Source organism: Hemibagrus wyckioides, linkage group LG19 (genome assembly GCF_019097595.1).
Source record: "Hemibagrus wyckioides isolate EC202008001 linkage group LG19, SWU_Hwy_1.0, whole genome shotgun sequence".
Classification (NCBI taxonomy): Eukaryota; Metazoa; Chordata; class Actinopteri; order Siluriformes; family Bagridae; genus Hemibagrus; species Hemibagrus wyckioides.
Genome location: NC_080728.1, coordinates 3,339,268 through 3,353,906, shown reverse-complemented (window position 1 = coordinate 3,353,906; position 14,639 = coordinate 3,339,268). Strand labels below are relative to the sequence as shown.

Here is a 14,639-nt window from a genome sequence, read left to right as displayed (position 1 = left end):
CTTCATCATCATGCTTCTGTAATCTGAGCAAGATTTTATACAACAGGATGCCAGAACTGTGCTTTTACGTGTGTGTTATAGGGCTCTCTGAAGAGTCGCAGTCAGGAGAGAACCATCGATCAGTACCATTACACTCAGTGGCCAGACATGGGTGTTCCTGAGTACACACTTCCTGTGCTGAAATTTGTACAGAAGTCGTCTGAGGCACGGAGCGCTGAGTCCGGCCCTGTGGTGGTGCACTGCAGGTAAACATCTGGAGAGACAATGAACTGACATCTGGATATCTCTGTGTGTGTGTACTTTATAAATACTATTAGAGGTTAAACAATGATTAGTAAAGATGCTTTATGCATGTGTTTAGTGCTGGAGTGGGAAGAACAGGAACTTACATTGTGATAGACAGCATGCTGAAGCAGATTAAAGCTGAAGGGACGGTGAACATCATGGGCTTCCTGAAGCACATCCGCACCCAGAGGAACTATCTGGTGCAGACTGAGGTAGCTACAAATCTCTACTATTACACTTGACCTCATGCTTGTCTCCATATTTTATGGGCTATAGAAATGATGGGAGAAATTACTCAAAGATTTGATATGAACGTCCACTCAACGACCAAATTATTAGGAACCGTATTCTCCTTATTTTAGGAATTCTTATTCTTATTCGGTAACATTGTGTGATCAGAGATGCTTTTCAGAGCTGTTGTAAAGAGTGGTCGAGTTACCTTACCCTTCCTGTCAGTTTCAACATGTTGGTCCTCTCTCTTATCAACACGTTGTGTCCTCGAACAGAACTACTGGCTTACTTTTTGTAGGGTTTTCCCCTCAAAACATTCTTTAAAAAATCCCATCCCAATTTTCTTCTGAAAATCCCATTAGATCTGCAGTTTCTGAAACTACTCTAAAACTATGCCATGGTTAATCTCAGAGATCACTCTTTCCCTCAATCTGATGTTCAATCTTAATGTAAACTGATGCTCTTGACTCATACCTGCATGCTTTTATGCACTGAGCTGCTGCTTTATGAGAATCATATAAATGTATAAATTAACAGATGTACAAGGGGTTCCTAATAATTGCTCAGTAAGTGTATATATTAATCATCTAGTGTAAATGAATCTAGTGATCCTGAATGAATGGTGCATTTGTAGTACATATAGACATACAAGCTGAAATTAAACTTAAACTGACTGCTGCACTGTAATTATTTATACAGTAACACACCGTTACAGGACTTCTGAGCATCTGAGCAAGTTTCAAAGTAATAATTATGGATTAAATGAAGTCACAAGATCTCAGATTGTCAAGACTTACCCTGATGGTCACTAACAGACAGTCATTTAGCCAGCAAACAGAATACACTCGAAAGGACTAACTTGTTAATCAGGGGAATGTAGCCAGGTTACAGGTCATGTGACAAATCATGTGGCGAAGGAAACGACAAAATTTTCAGTCACTTACTAACTGCTCTGGGTTTCCATGAGCCCCAAGTTAAAAATCATCTTGTTTTCTTTTCTTCAGGAACAATATGTTTTCATTCACAACGTCTTAGCAGAAGCCATCAGGAGCAAAGAGACACAAGTATCAGCTAGCCACATTCATGCTTACGTCTCTGATCTTCTCACTCCTGGACCAACAGGCAAAACTCATCTAGAGAAACAGTTTAAGGTAGGATGAAATGACTCCATGGCTTTGCTTTTGGATAACAGGGAATGAGACAATGTTCTCATCTCTTTGTTTTTACTGCAGTTGATTAGCCAGAAGTGTGCGAATCAGGATGACTATGTGACAGCGCTGAAAGAGTGCAACATACCAAAGAACAGGCCTTCAGCCCTCCTGCCTGGTGAGTAGTGCTGAGGTATACAGTGTGTTCTCTCTGAACATTAAGGTCTGAGACTATAAGACTGAAGTTAGTTTGTAGCTCTTACATTAACACTTATAACTCGTCTTAAAGTATACATACCCATGTGGAAAAATTTACATGAGAAAATAACATTAAATACACGTATGTGCACCCCTGACCATCACACCCAAATATGGTTCGTCTGCAAAATGTTTAAAGCACACAGTTGTACAGAATGTTTCTGTATGCTGTAACATTATAATTTCTCTTCACTGGAAGTAAGAGACTCGAACCCTGTTCCAGCATGACAATGCCCCTGTGCACAAAGCCCCTGAGCTCCATGAAGACATGGTGTGTTAAGGTTGGAGAGGAAGAACTGGAGTGTCCTGCACAGAGCCCTGACTCTGACTCAACCCCACTGGGATGAACTGGAACACCGACTGAACCCCAGACCTCCTCACTCTTACAGCATCGGTGTCTGATCTCACTAATACTCTTGTAGCTGAATGATAACTAATCCCCACAGACACACTCCAACATCTAGTGGAAAACCTTCACAGAAGAGAAGTAGTGGGAAAGTGGGAAAAAATCTAGTAATGGATGTTCAAGAAGCGCATATTGGTGTAATGGTCATGTGTTCACATACTTTTGACCAAGTGTATTTTTATATGAAATTTACTTCTTTACTACTTTTACTACATTTCTGTATCTGTACCAACAAAATCCGAAGTGTTCATGGTGCAAGATCACATGCAGTGCTTCATACCACCGTAAGAAAACCTTAACTGCAAAAGAACTGGCACACACGGTCAGTCTGACTCCCTTGATGTGCTCTTCTGAATGTCTCTTGACATGCTAGGTTGCTAGTATCATCAATTACAAGTGTGGCAGAAAAGGCACAAGGTAGCTTTGGCCAACAGTACACCAGTCCGTCCTGCTCCAAAAAAAGAATCTGTCCATGAACCACATTGCCCATCTGTTTGCATTCTGCTCTGCCAAGGCTGCTTCAAAAAAAAAAAAAAAACCCTTCTAGGGAATTCTTGGTCACTGAGAGTCTGCTAGGTGTGCATTTACTAAATTCCCAGAGCATGCTTGCCCACTTTAACTTCACTTGTGATTCTGTGCCTGATCAGAGATGGATATAGAACACCACTGTGGTTCTGTCAGTCTGGACTAGTTTGTGTGAACCCCTCAGATGTTCTTGGACTGTTGCACAATGAGCCACACAGCATTTTTGAGGAGGTTAATATAAAACACTCAAGTTTTTCCATGCACCCCCTCAGCCAGGAAGTGTCTGTCATTACACTCTCCCTCTTGGCATGGAGAACAAGCCAAGGGCACGGCTATAAAGAGGAAATATACGAACTAAGAACTGCTGCTGTAGTCATTATCCCAGGAACTCTATTCACAACATGCTAATATGGAACATCCTTTCAACAAACTTTATGTACTGTAACACTTAATCCCACCATCCGGAGTCACCAGGAAGAGGATGTTTGGTTTCTCTCAAGGTTTCTTCCTCGTATCATTAGCATGATTTGTGTTCACTCCTGCTGCCAATCCTCTACTCTACGCTCTGCTCCTATGGACCTGAGCTGCTAAGTCATTAGTTTCTTTCCATTCCTGCTGCAACAGCTCAGCAAACCTGGTCAGTTATTAGGAGGCTGAACAGCTGCTGTCCCTAGTGCTGCGATTCTGCATGTATACGTTTTCTGTCCAGAGCCATTGAGACTGCTTTAACACTGCAGTAATGGTGCTAACCACAATGAGGTCACTGTCACAAAGTGATGAGAGTTATGAGTTATGTTATTTGTATCGGTCATCACCAAAACTCCACTAGATCCAAAGGAAGCTTGTCTTGATTTCCAGAGTAAAGCTTTTTGTGTGTCAGTCAGGTAAACCACCTCCTACTGCATATTATCAGTTTTAATCCTGATCTCTGTATGCAGTGGAAAGATCCAGAGTAAGTCTGTCTTCGACTGGCACGGATTCTTCAGACTACATTAATGCTTCTTACATCATGGTGAGAACTCCTTCCACATGGCACTTTAGGCTGATTGTCTAGTCTTAAGATTATTGCGATTGAGTTTCAGAGTGTGTTCTGTTTTGCAGGGATACCATCAAAGCTGTGAATTCATCATCACCCAGAGACCCCTGAGCAGCACTATACAAGACTTCTGGAGGATGATCTGGGACCACAATGCTCAGATCATCATATCTCTGCCAGATACACAGAACCTGGTCAGTCACACACTCACACACACACACACACACTAGCTCAGTCTGTACTGTTCTATAGCACTGATGTTGAAATAATGTGTTTAATTACAGAGTGAGGAAGAGGAGTGTGTTTACTGGCCCACTAAAGAGCAGCCAATCAGCTGTGAGACCTTTACAGTGACGCTGGCAGGAGAAGATCAGATTTGTTTGTCTTATGAAGAGTCTCTGGTGGTGCAGGACTTTATTCTGGAAGCCTTAAAAGTAAGAAAATCACACAAATGCATTCAGATACAACTATTTTATTTCATCAAGTATTCTCTCCACTGTAGTGGAATTTACTCAATTGTTTTTTAATGTCTAACAATTAAAGGTGCACAAGATTCTTTTGTGACACAAAGTTTGTTTAAACAATTCAACATTACTGGATCAGTACATCTAGAACCACTTTACCTGCAAATACAGATATGAACATTATGGGATATGTCTCTTATCAGCTTTCCTCATCTGAATTCTGATATTTTTTAATATTCCCCTTGGGATAGGACTTATTTACATACTCTAGATCCATCCTGCCCTGAAGTCTGACCAGATTTCCAGTCACATTTGATTAAAATTATCCCCAAAACGCTTCCACCGCGCTTTAATGTGTGAACATTGCTCTTATTGTTCTGACAGTGTAGTTCTTGTAAAATGTAAGGATTCGTAACATGGCCAAAATGCTGAATCTGAGCTGGAGATCTCTCCTGCTCCCTTGAGCTCTTATGTCTCTGACTAATGCCCTCCTTCCCTGGACTTTTGTTGAACGTCATCGTGTAGACCCAGATGCATTTGTACCATATTCTTTTCATTTTTAAATAATAGCTCAAGTGGTACTCTTTGGAATATTTTTATTTTTTATATATCCTATTTTTATAGATCCTGATGATATTTTTCCAGGACTTTTCCCCCAAAGTTGTTTTAATAGCGCCCTTTTCATCATGATGCAGTTTATTTAGCTATTTTCTCTGAGAGGCTCGGGGGTTTTATGGGAACAGATGCATATCCAGTAGACTGAGATCATTTGACACTTTAATTGCACATAGCTCAACTCCATTCAGCTAACTCTTTAACAATGTTTATTATTGGTAAATATCTTTTTGGTTATTAATGTGCTATTTAATGTGTAGTCCAGTTCAGTTTAAGGTTATAACTCTACGAAATGAAGATTGAATACTTACATATATAAGGTACTATACATTGAGTTTCTTCTCTCCTGTATGTTAATGGTTATTGCTGTGTATCACTGAATGACAGGACGACTACGTGTTGGAGGTTCGCTGCTATCAGGCTCCACACTGGCCCAATCCAGACAGACCCCTCAGTAATGCCTTCGAGCTCATTAACATCATCAGGGAGGAGAGCGCGCACAGAGAGGGCGCTATCGTGCTACATGATGGGTAGGTGATATACGTGGCACAATCCCAAAAAGTAATACGGACATTCTGTAATGATTTTTGGTGGGTTATACCCTGTGTGGTGTCTTCTGTATGGTGGTTTAATACCACTAATGAATATGAACTCTGAGGATGAATGTGTATGGAAAAGCAGTGAATTTTGAGTGTGGGATCAGTTTGTCAGTCGGCTAGTCACTTGCTGATGTTCATCTCAGCATTTTTCAGGAAGAAGGAATTCCTAGTTGTACAAAAATACAAATTTAAGAAATTTCTACTTCTTGTTATTAGTAATAACCAGATTTTCCTTTGGGGATTAATAAAGTACACTCTACTCTACTCTACTCTACTCTACTCTATTATTAGTAGTAGTAGTAGTAGTATTCAAATTTTTCCCTTGGGGATTAATAAGGTACACTTCACTCTATTATTATTATTATTATTATTATTATTATTAGTGGTAGTAGTAGTATCCAAATTTGCCTTTGGGAATTAATAAGGTACACTCTACTCTATTATTATTATTATTAGTAGTAGTAGTAGAAGTAGTAACAGTATCCTAATTTGCTCTTGGGGATTAATACAATTCAGTGTACTCTATCCTCAATGATGATGATGATAATTATTTGTGCAGGTATGGAGGCTCCAGTGCTGGGACACTCTGTTCCTTGATCACTCTGATTAATCAGCTCGAAGAGGAGAACATGGTGGATGTCTATATGACAGCAAAGATGACCAACTTGATGAGACCAGGAGTATTCAGTGACATTGTGAGGACCCTTCCCCTTTATTTTCCCTGTATTTGTTTATAATAGTTTCAGCTTACACAGGAGTCTGTATACAGAATGTACTGAATCATGGTGAGCTCTGAGTCTCTATGCTCTTTATACCAAAAGATTACAAGTGTAAGATGTTAAAGCCGCTCCTCTCTTGTATTTCCAGGAGCAGTATCAGTTTCTTTACAAAGCGATATTAAGCTTGGTGAGCAGCAAGGAAGACGAGAAAACGCTTCATTCCACGGAGAACAACGGCAACATCCCGGCTGGCTCGGCAAACATCACGGAAAGTCTGGAGTCTCTTATGTAATGTAAATAAGTCACGTGTTACAAAATGATATAAAGAGATGATATCATTTGACTTTGTTTACATCAAGGTAGAGTGTAGCCATTTGGCTTTACACACCACACCCCTCAAAAAACAACAGAAAAAAACAAAACCCTCGGTACAGGATGGTCCGATACAGGACGTGATTTGGTCTTTAATCGTGCCTTTTTGTAAACGGTGTACTTTATAAAGCGATTTGATATGTTATTGTTGGAACTAATGCCAAAATTTCTACTCTTTTCAGAATGTTGAGTGCCGCACTGCTAGTGATGTCTATTTAGTCGAGTTAAAATGTTAAAATATTTATAAGTAAAAAGATATCCGCAGATTTTATAGACGAATGTAGCTCAAGTACATTATTACACAAAGAAACATTTCAGATATATGACTACACACTGATCACATCAACAGACCAAACCCTATTTGTATAAAAAAATTTCTATTTTACTACTTTTGTTTGACATAAGAGTTTAACCACGTGTTTTTTGGTTTTTGTTTTTAGGCGATATGTGTATACGGTTAAGTGACAGTGCTGTTTTATTCCATGTCTGTGTTTCGTTACTTTGATGCATGAAATTTACGTAGATGTAAAGAAAAGCAACGATTAATATCTGTGAACTATGCCTGTAAGTCTGTTACTGAGTTTGTGTGTCTAACTGCTGATTAAGTGACTACGCTGTGTACTTCTTTTAAATGAGACAGGAAGAAAAACACTACAACCTCTAAACTTGCCACTCGCACGTACTGTGTAAGCATCTCGGTGTAACTGTTGCATTTTAACACGTGAATCGGAGACAGAAGAGGAGCCAGTATTAACACATTCCACTTTCCCCTCGGAGTAAAATGAGGTAAACGTATTCGGTTTGTATTCTGCTGGGGTTTGTTGATCTAGTTGGTTTTATATAAAAGATGACTTACACAAGCTGTTCTGCTCTGTGTCCTCTTCATGCACTATTTTCGGTTACTTTGATTTGTATACAGCTGCCCTACATGTGGATTATGTGACTATGCGTCTGGTGTGGTAGAAAGTCATACATCTGTTTCACACAGTGGAGACGTTACAGACGGGATTTATTAATCTTTTTTTTTTAACATAAATAAACCTGAAATTAACAAAAAGCCCCCGGATGGCTCAAAGGGTAGGACTGGTCATGCGACTGGTTTAGACTGGCCACTTCCACTGGTTTGCAGGGGCATCTTCGATCAGTGGTTCCCATGGTTTCCATTCAGCCATCTTTCTGGATAAAGCCAGCTCTGACTCTGCCTACAAAATATTTAATACATACACACTTCATTACACACTGCAACTTCACAATGTTCTGACATTTTCTGTTATTCATGATGATCAGTTTATACACACTATATGACCAAAAGTATGTGCACCCCTGACCATCACACCTATGTGTGTTTCTCCTCCAAAATGTTTCCACAAACTTTAAAGTACAGAAAGTCTCTGTATGCTGTAACATTATAATTTCCCCTTCACTGGAACTAAGAGACTCGAACCCTGTTCCAGCATGACAAAGCCCCTGAGCTCCATGAAGACATGGTGTGTTAATGTTGGAGTGGAAGAACTGGAGTGTCCTGCATAGAGCCCTGAACTCTGACTCAACCCCACTGAACACCTTCGGAATGATCTGGAACAGCGACTGAACCCCAGACCTCCTCACTCTTAGAACATCAGTGTCTGATCTCACTAATGCTCTTGTAGCTGAATGATCACTAATCCCCACAGCCATGCTCCAACATCTAGTGGAAAGACTTCTCAGAACAGAACTAGTGGAGTGCATTATAACCTCAAACACAGGGGTGCTGGTCAGGTTGGCACACACTTTTGTCTAATTAGAGTACATATACTGAAACAATGGGGGAATAAACACTGCTTGGTATTAACAGAGTTTTGTTAATCTATTTAATCAGTGTTGTTGCTACTGTAGATTGGTATCCTGAAAAATAATATCCAAGTATTTGTTTAATTTATAATTACAGTGTTTTATAAATAATAAATAATAAGCAAGAAATATAGTGATAAAAGAATTTTTTTTACAGCTTTCCAGAAAATGGCAGTACAGTATACATATATAATGTATATATATGTATGTATTATATATATATATATATATATATATATATATATTAGTTGATGCTGCTATGCTGATTTTGGACAGAATGCTAAGGAAAAAATCTGTAACCTATGGCAACCTCTACGCAGATGGGCTTGTATTTACAGAGATGACACATGGTGTCCATGTCATTATATCTAGATAATGTAATATAAATTCCTCTCTCCTGCTCATTTTGAGAGAGTTCTCTGTCCCGGGTGCAGCTGCAGTGTGTAGGAGTTCAAGCAGAATTGTTGCCTTTAAAGCACAGTAATTACTGCTGGCTTTGACGAACAGAACAGCTTTAAATGTTCTGCTGCCTTTTTTATTTTTTTGGCGAAACCGTGGCTTTGTTCGGTGTCGGAGCACGGGCTTTGTACTCACTTGTGCGATGACCTCTTCAATCTGGCCACAGTTGATCTTCTTTTCGAGTTTCTCCACATCAGGTTCCTTTAGAGAACATCATACCACCAGAATCAAACACAGTTCATGTTCATTTGTTATCTCTACATTAGGGAACTGTAACGATTTGGCAGAGAGCGGTGTGTAAACAGGCGCGAGAGAGCCGATATACCCGTAACTCTGGCGCTTATACACCGGTCTAGCTCTAGTCATGAGCTAACAGTAGGTCTGATTTTGAACACAGCTGGTCACACATCAGTAGGAGATTAATATTTCATAGCAGATTTCATCTCATCAAATAACAAAGCGCTGCCTTTGAACCGAAACCACATACTGTACAGAAACCTGATATTTACAGCTCATCTTATCCATCACATCACATTATCTACAGTCTATCAGACGCTTCATGCTGTTCTAGTCAGAGGTGTTCTTACCGATTTGACATGGTCCAGTCGCTCGTTTATTAGCTGCTCCGTGTACTTCCTGTAGGCGGCATCCTGAGGCATGGCTTGGACGCAGCCCAGAATCTTGGAGTACAAAATCCTTAGACGCTAAGGGCAGAAAAATGGCAAATTAGATGAGGTTTAGTTCATCAGTCAGGGTTTTACATGAGTTAGTCTTCTTCTGCATTAATGTACCACACACACACGCTTTTTACTCAATAAATATTATAGTATTTTAATGAATACTGTATTCTCTTGTGTTAACAATTTAAAAATAAACCTGTTTGCAGTACAAAATCCTAAGACTGTCGGAAATGACACTATTCAATATGTACAAACTTCCACAAGGGGAATGAATGCAAGTCTACAGTTACATTCCACTTGATAAACACTGTTTAATAAAAGTCATCCTCATCCTGAGTCTTCCTCACTCTTGAATAGTGAATAAAAAGCATGGACTTTACCTCATGTGGGTTGAGGGAAACAGCCAGGCCCACCAAGCCTGTGGTCTGGGGGGAAAAAATAAAGAAAGAGACAACGAATTAACTATTATATTAAATATGAATCACGGTCACACTTCTGTAACAGATGCAAATAACAAGCTGTTAATCAACAGATGGGCGATTACTAAAAAGGAAGTAACAGCTGAGAAGGCAATTTAGAAAAAAAAACCCTTGTAAATTAATTCTTTGGGCATTGATACCTGCTTTGCCAAAATACTTGAACCAAAGCTTAGAGACTAGATCATTACATAAACATCTACCATGCTGTCCAACTAAATGCAGAAAATGAATCAAACTTGACAGTATGATTCATATATACAGGGCAGTAATTGATTATTAGTCTATAACTCAGGGTTATACACGAGGTACGTACACCAATGAGAGTTTCACGGATACCAAAGGCTCTGTGGAAATGCTCGAAGAAATAATTTACGAATAAACCCGTTTGTATTCAGCCTGATAAACAAGGCCAACTGATTGTCTTGTATGTTTCCATCTGAGATGATAATCGGAGCACGAACGCCCCGAGATTATTAAATACACCTCAACAGCTTCCTGCCTTTCACTGAACATGAACGCTATTGAAGTGCTGATACTGCCCCCTAGTGGACACAATTCATCATGCATTACTAACCAGATCTGTGTGATGATTTACAATTAACAACAACAAAAAAAAACCCCAAATACATTAATCTAAATCTGTTACACATAAAATCATAGAGTCTCTCATGAATTGAACATGCTTCATTTTAATAATCTTTCCTCTTTGGATTATCCACAAGCAACAACTTAAGATATTTCAAGATAATTTGACCAAATAATAAATGTCTTTTAAACATTAGAGAAACCGAAAGGGCAGACATGACTCTTTAAGCAATAATTACAGCATGTGTTAAAGTAATAATGTTGAAAATATTTTGGTAGAAATATTTTCTATTGTGTGAGTTTCTTTTCTGAGGATGAAGATCAGCACAGATGAACCTCACAGCTGCAAGTGCACAGTCAAAGAGTTAAAAATGACACCGAGAATGTCCGTTCAACTGCGTCCTATGATCAGTGAGGCTCGAGGATGCGGCCCTGGTGTTCAGAAAAAGTATTGCTGAAATATTATAAGAAAAATCTTTATCATGCACATCAGTGGAGCGGTCAGAGCTCGTCTCCTTGTGCTGTAGTCCTGGATTATGTCTATCTGCATCAGTGATGGTTCTGCTCATCACCACTAACACTCTACAGTGTAGACAACAAAACCATCACATCTGCTCGCTTCCGATGTATTTGGGGGGGTGTGGGGTGTGCAGAAACCTAAAGCATCTCCACATCATCCATCATCTACTTCTTAAAAACCAGTTAAATCCGAAACTCCACCAGTACTGGAGTCGTCCACACAGAGGCTCCTACCCAGTGGGCTGAAGTGGTCTGTTAATAACACACAGGACCGTCACGGTGCACTGCAGCACCTCAGGAACATTATATAATCATTATATAAACGACTATATGGTGGCTTTAAGGTGTATCTTCTGCTTCATACTGAGATTAGTAATAATGTTTTTAAACACATATTTCTAATCACATTACTCACTTACATTCATTCTTCTGCACAATCACAACAAACCACAAATATTCACTTACTAGGAAACTGACAGAGAAACACAGTTACCACAGATTCTGCCAGCACACACACACACTCACACACACACACACACACACACTCACACACACCTCTTCATGATAACACACTGATACACAATCAACCTACTGTACACACACACACTCTCTCTGACACACACCTCACTGTGCTCTTCATCATAATACACAGATACATGATCACTTACTGTACACACACACACTCAAACCCCCCCTCTCCATCTCCATCTCCACCGCCCAACGCCCCCCTCTCCATCTCCATCTCCATCGCCCAACGCCCCCCTCTCCATCTACATCTCCACCGCCCAACCCCCCCCTCTCTATCTCCATCTCCACCGCCCCACCCCCCCCTCTCTATCTCCATCTCCACCGCCCAACGCCCCCCTCTCTATCTCCATCTCCACCGCCCAACGCCCCCCTCTCTATCTCCATCTCCACCGCCCAACGCCCCCCTCTCTATCTCCATCTCCATCGCCCAACGCCCCCCTCTCCATCTCCCTCGCCCAACCCCCCCCTCTCCATCTCCCTCGCCCAACGCCCCCCTCTCCATCTCCATCTCCACCGCCCAACGCCCCCCTCTCTATCTCCATCTCCACCGCCCAACGCCCCCCTCTCTATCTCCATCTCCACCCCCCAACGCCCCCCTCTCCATCTCCATGTCCACCGCCCCACGCCCCCCTCTCTATCTCCAACTCCACCGCCCTACGCCCCCCTCTCTATCCCCATCTCCACCGCCCAACCCCCCCCTCTCTATCTCCATCTCCACCGCCCAACGCCCCCCTCTCTATCTCCATCTCCACCGCCCAACGCCCCCCTCTCTATCTCCATCTCCACCGCCCAACGCCCCCCTCTCTATCTCCATCTCCACCGCCCAACGCCCCCCTCTCTATCTCCATCTCCATCGCCCAACGCCCCCCTCTCTATCTCCATCTCCATCGGCCAACGCCCCCCTCTCTATCTCCATCTCCACCGCCCAACGCCCCCCTCTCTATCTCCATCTCCACCGCCCAACGCCCCCCCCTCTATCTCCATCTCCACCGCCCAACGCCCCCCTCTCTATCTCCATCTCCACCGCCCAACGCCCCCCTCTCTATCTCCATCTCCACCGCCCAACGCCCCCCTCTCTATCTCCATCTCCACCCCCCACCGCCCCCCTCTCTAACTCCATCTCCCCCGCCCACCCCCCCCCTCTCTACCTACATCTCCACCGCCCAACGCCCCCCTCTCTATCACCATCTCCACCGCCCACCGCCCCCCTCTCTATCTCCATCTCCACCGCCCAACGCCCCCCTCTCCATCTCCACCGCCCAACGCCCCCCTCTCTATCTCCATCTCCACCACACAATGCCCCTCTCTATCTCTATCTTCCCCCCCACAAAAACCCCTCCATCTATCCCACACAACCCCCTCCCTCTCTCTCCATCTACACCACACAATTAATATTATTAATCCTGTACGATCTGTATGAACTTTAGTATGTAATGAATCCATAGAATTTAACTTAGACCTAGTTTAATTTGCCCTGAAAGCAAAACTCTCATTATTGATTTCTTTAACCTTCAAACTAATATTTGTTCCTAAACTGCACACTATCTTTAAGATATAAACAAAACAAACAAACAAACAAACAAACAAACAAACAAAGCAACAGTCGCTGATTTGTTTGTTTGTTGTTATTAAACTGCCCGAGAGACTTCTCTAGCGCTTTATTACACTCCAGCTCTGTCATTGATCTAACACTCCACCCTGATACTCCTGCAAGAATAAACATCAGCTCCTTTTACAAAAACTACATCCTCACCTCAACATTTAGAGACACTTTACAAATTATTAAATGACCTCCACACGTACCTTCTTTATCACACCAGCCATAGCTGCTAGCCGTCTATGCTACTCTCCGTCGCTGGAAGATGACGCCAGAAGAACGCGCCTCAATAGTTTCCCTAGCTACAGTCCTCTAGTATTGTGTTGTGCTGAAGTTTTTCTTTTTTATGGAAAAAAAACGGAAAAGATATAAATATTTAAATCGTAAAGTAAAGCAAACAAATATACATATCTTATGTGTCTGTGTCTAGAATGAAATATTTTCGTTCATACAAATTCCAATTTAATAACTGAATTTACAATGCATTCAGAATCCTGTGTTCATGGTGTTAATTTCGGAGCTTAGCATTCAACCAGTATAAATTTAGCATACAGAATAAACTTACTTTAATAATAATAATAATAATAATAATAATAATAATAATAATAATAATTTAAAAAGTATAGTTGGGTTGCTCAGGGCTAGACTAGAGTGTATATTGCTGTTCTACAGTACAATGTCTCCCCCTAGCGGCAGCGCTGCGACATTACCACAGAGCACCAGAGCAGCGTGAATGCAATAATGGGCTTTAATCAGATTAATTAGTGTAAATTGTAGTGTACAAATATATATATATGTATATATATATATATATATATATATATATATATATATATATATATATATGTATATATATATATATATATTCTTTTAGACAAAGAACAAAGATTCAACATAGAGCCATATATAACTATCTACACTGTACATAGAAGCTTCTCCTTCCCTCCCTCAGGTACCATGTCTTCTGCTCGGATCTCCACATGTCTGTTGGACGTTTCATCTTGGACACTGATGCTTGCCTACAAAGCCAAGAATGGACCAGCACCGTCTTACCTCAGAGCTGTTATTACTCCTCACCCTGCACCTCACTTCCTCAGATCCACTAGCACTGCTGGTCTGGTCCCACCGTCTGTCAGGGAAAGAGGTAGGTATTCATCTAGACTCTTCTGTGATGGTGGACTGAACTTCCCCTAGATGTCCGTACAGCCAAATCACAGACTGTCTTCAAACAACGTCTGAAGACCTACCTCTTCCTGAAGCACTCAAACAAGCTCTTATTTTTTCCATGTTTTATGTATTGTTAT

General features: G+C 41.2%; 2 protein-coding genes across 5 annotated transcripts in view; one reads left to right on the top strand and one right to left on the bottom strand.

Moving 5' to 3' along the window:
• The window catches only part of ptprz1b (protein tyrosine phosphatase receptor type Z1b), a 41,604-nt gene extending 34,089 nt beyond the window's left edge, over positions 1 to 7,515 (top strand). For all 4 annotated transcript variants that reach the window (XM_058416988.1, XM_058416987.1, XM_058416986.1 and 1 more), the window contains 10 exons: positions 82 to 245; positions 362 to 497; positions 1,521 to 1,667; positions 1,749 to 1,842; positions 3,792 to 3,865; positions 3,955 to 4,083; positions 4,174 to 4,323; positions 5,356 to 5,498; positions 6,127 to 6,262; positions 6,435 to 7,515. In XM_058416988.1, the coding sequence (XP_058272971.1) occupies positions 82 to 245; positions 362 to 497; positions 1,521 to 1,667; positions 1,749 to 1,842; positions 3,792 to 3,865; positions 3,955 to 4,083; positions 4,174 to 4,323; positions 5,356 to 5,498; positions 6,127 to 6,262; positions 6,435 to 6,578 (1,317 nt within the window). In that variant the 3' untranslated portion in view covers positions 6,579 to 7,515. The remainder of the gene's footprint in view (positions 1 to 81; positions 246 to 361; positions 498 to 1,520; positions 1,668 to 1,748; positions 1,843 to 3,791; positions 3,866 to 3,954; positions 4,084 to 4,173; positions 4,324 to 5,355; positions 5,499 to 6,126; positions 6,263 to 6,434) is intronic.
• Positions 7,516 to 7,650: 135 nt separating this feature from the next.
• ndufa5 (NADH:ubiquinone oxidoreductase subunit A5) lies at positions 7,651 to 13,655 on the bottom strand. The gene is made up of 5 exons (XM_058417076.1): positions 13,542 to 13,655; positions 10,008 to 10,052; positions 9,535 to 9,651; positions 9,083 to 9,148; positions 7,651 to 7,860 (listed from the first exon to the last, which is right to left on the bottom strand). The coding sequence occupies exons 1-5, from the start codon at positions 13,560 to 13,562 to the stop codon at positions 7,759 to 7,761; spliced, it is 351 nt and encodes a 116-aa protein (XP_058273059.1). The 5' UTR covers positions 13,563 to 13,655; the 3' UTR covers positions 7,651 to 7,758.
• Positions 13,656 to 14,639: the final 984 nt, after the last annotated feature.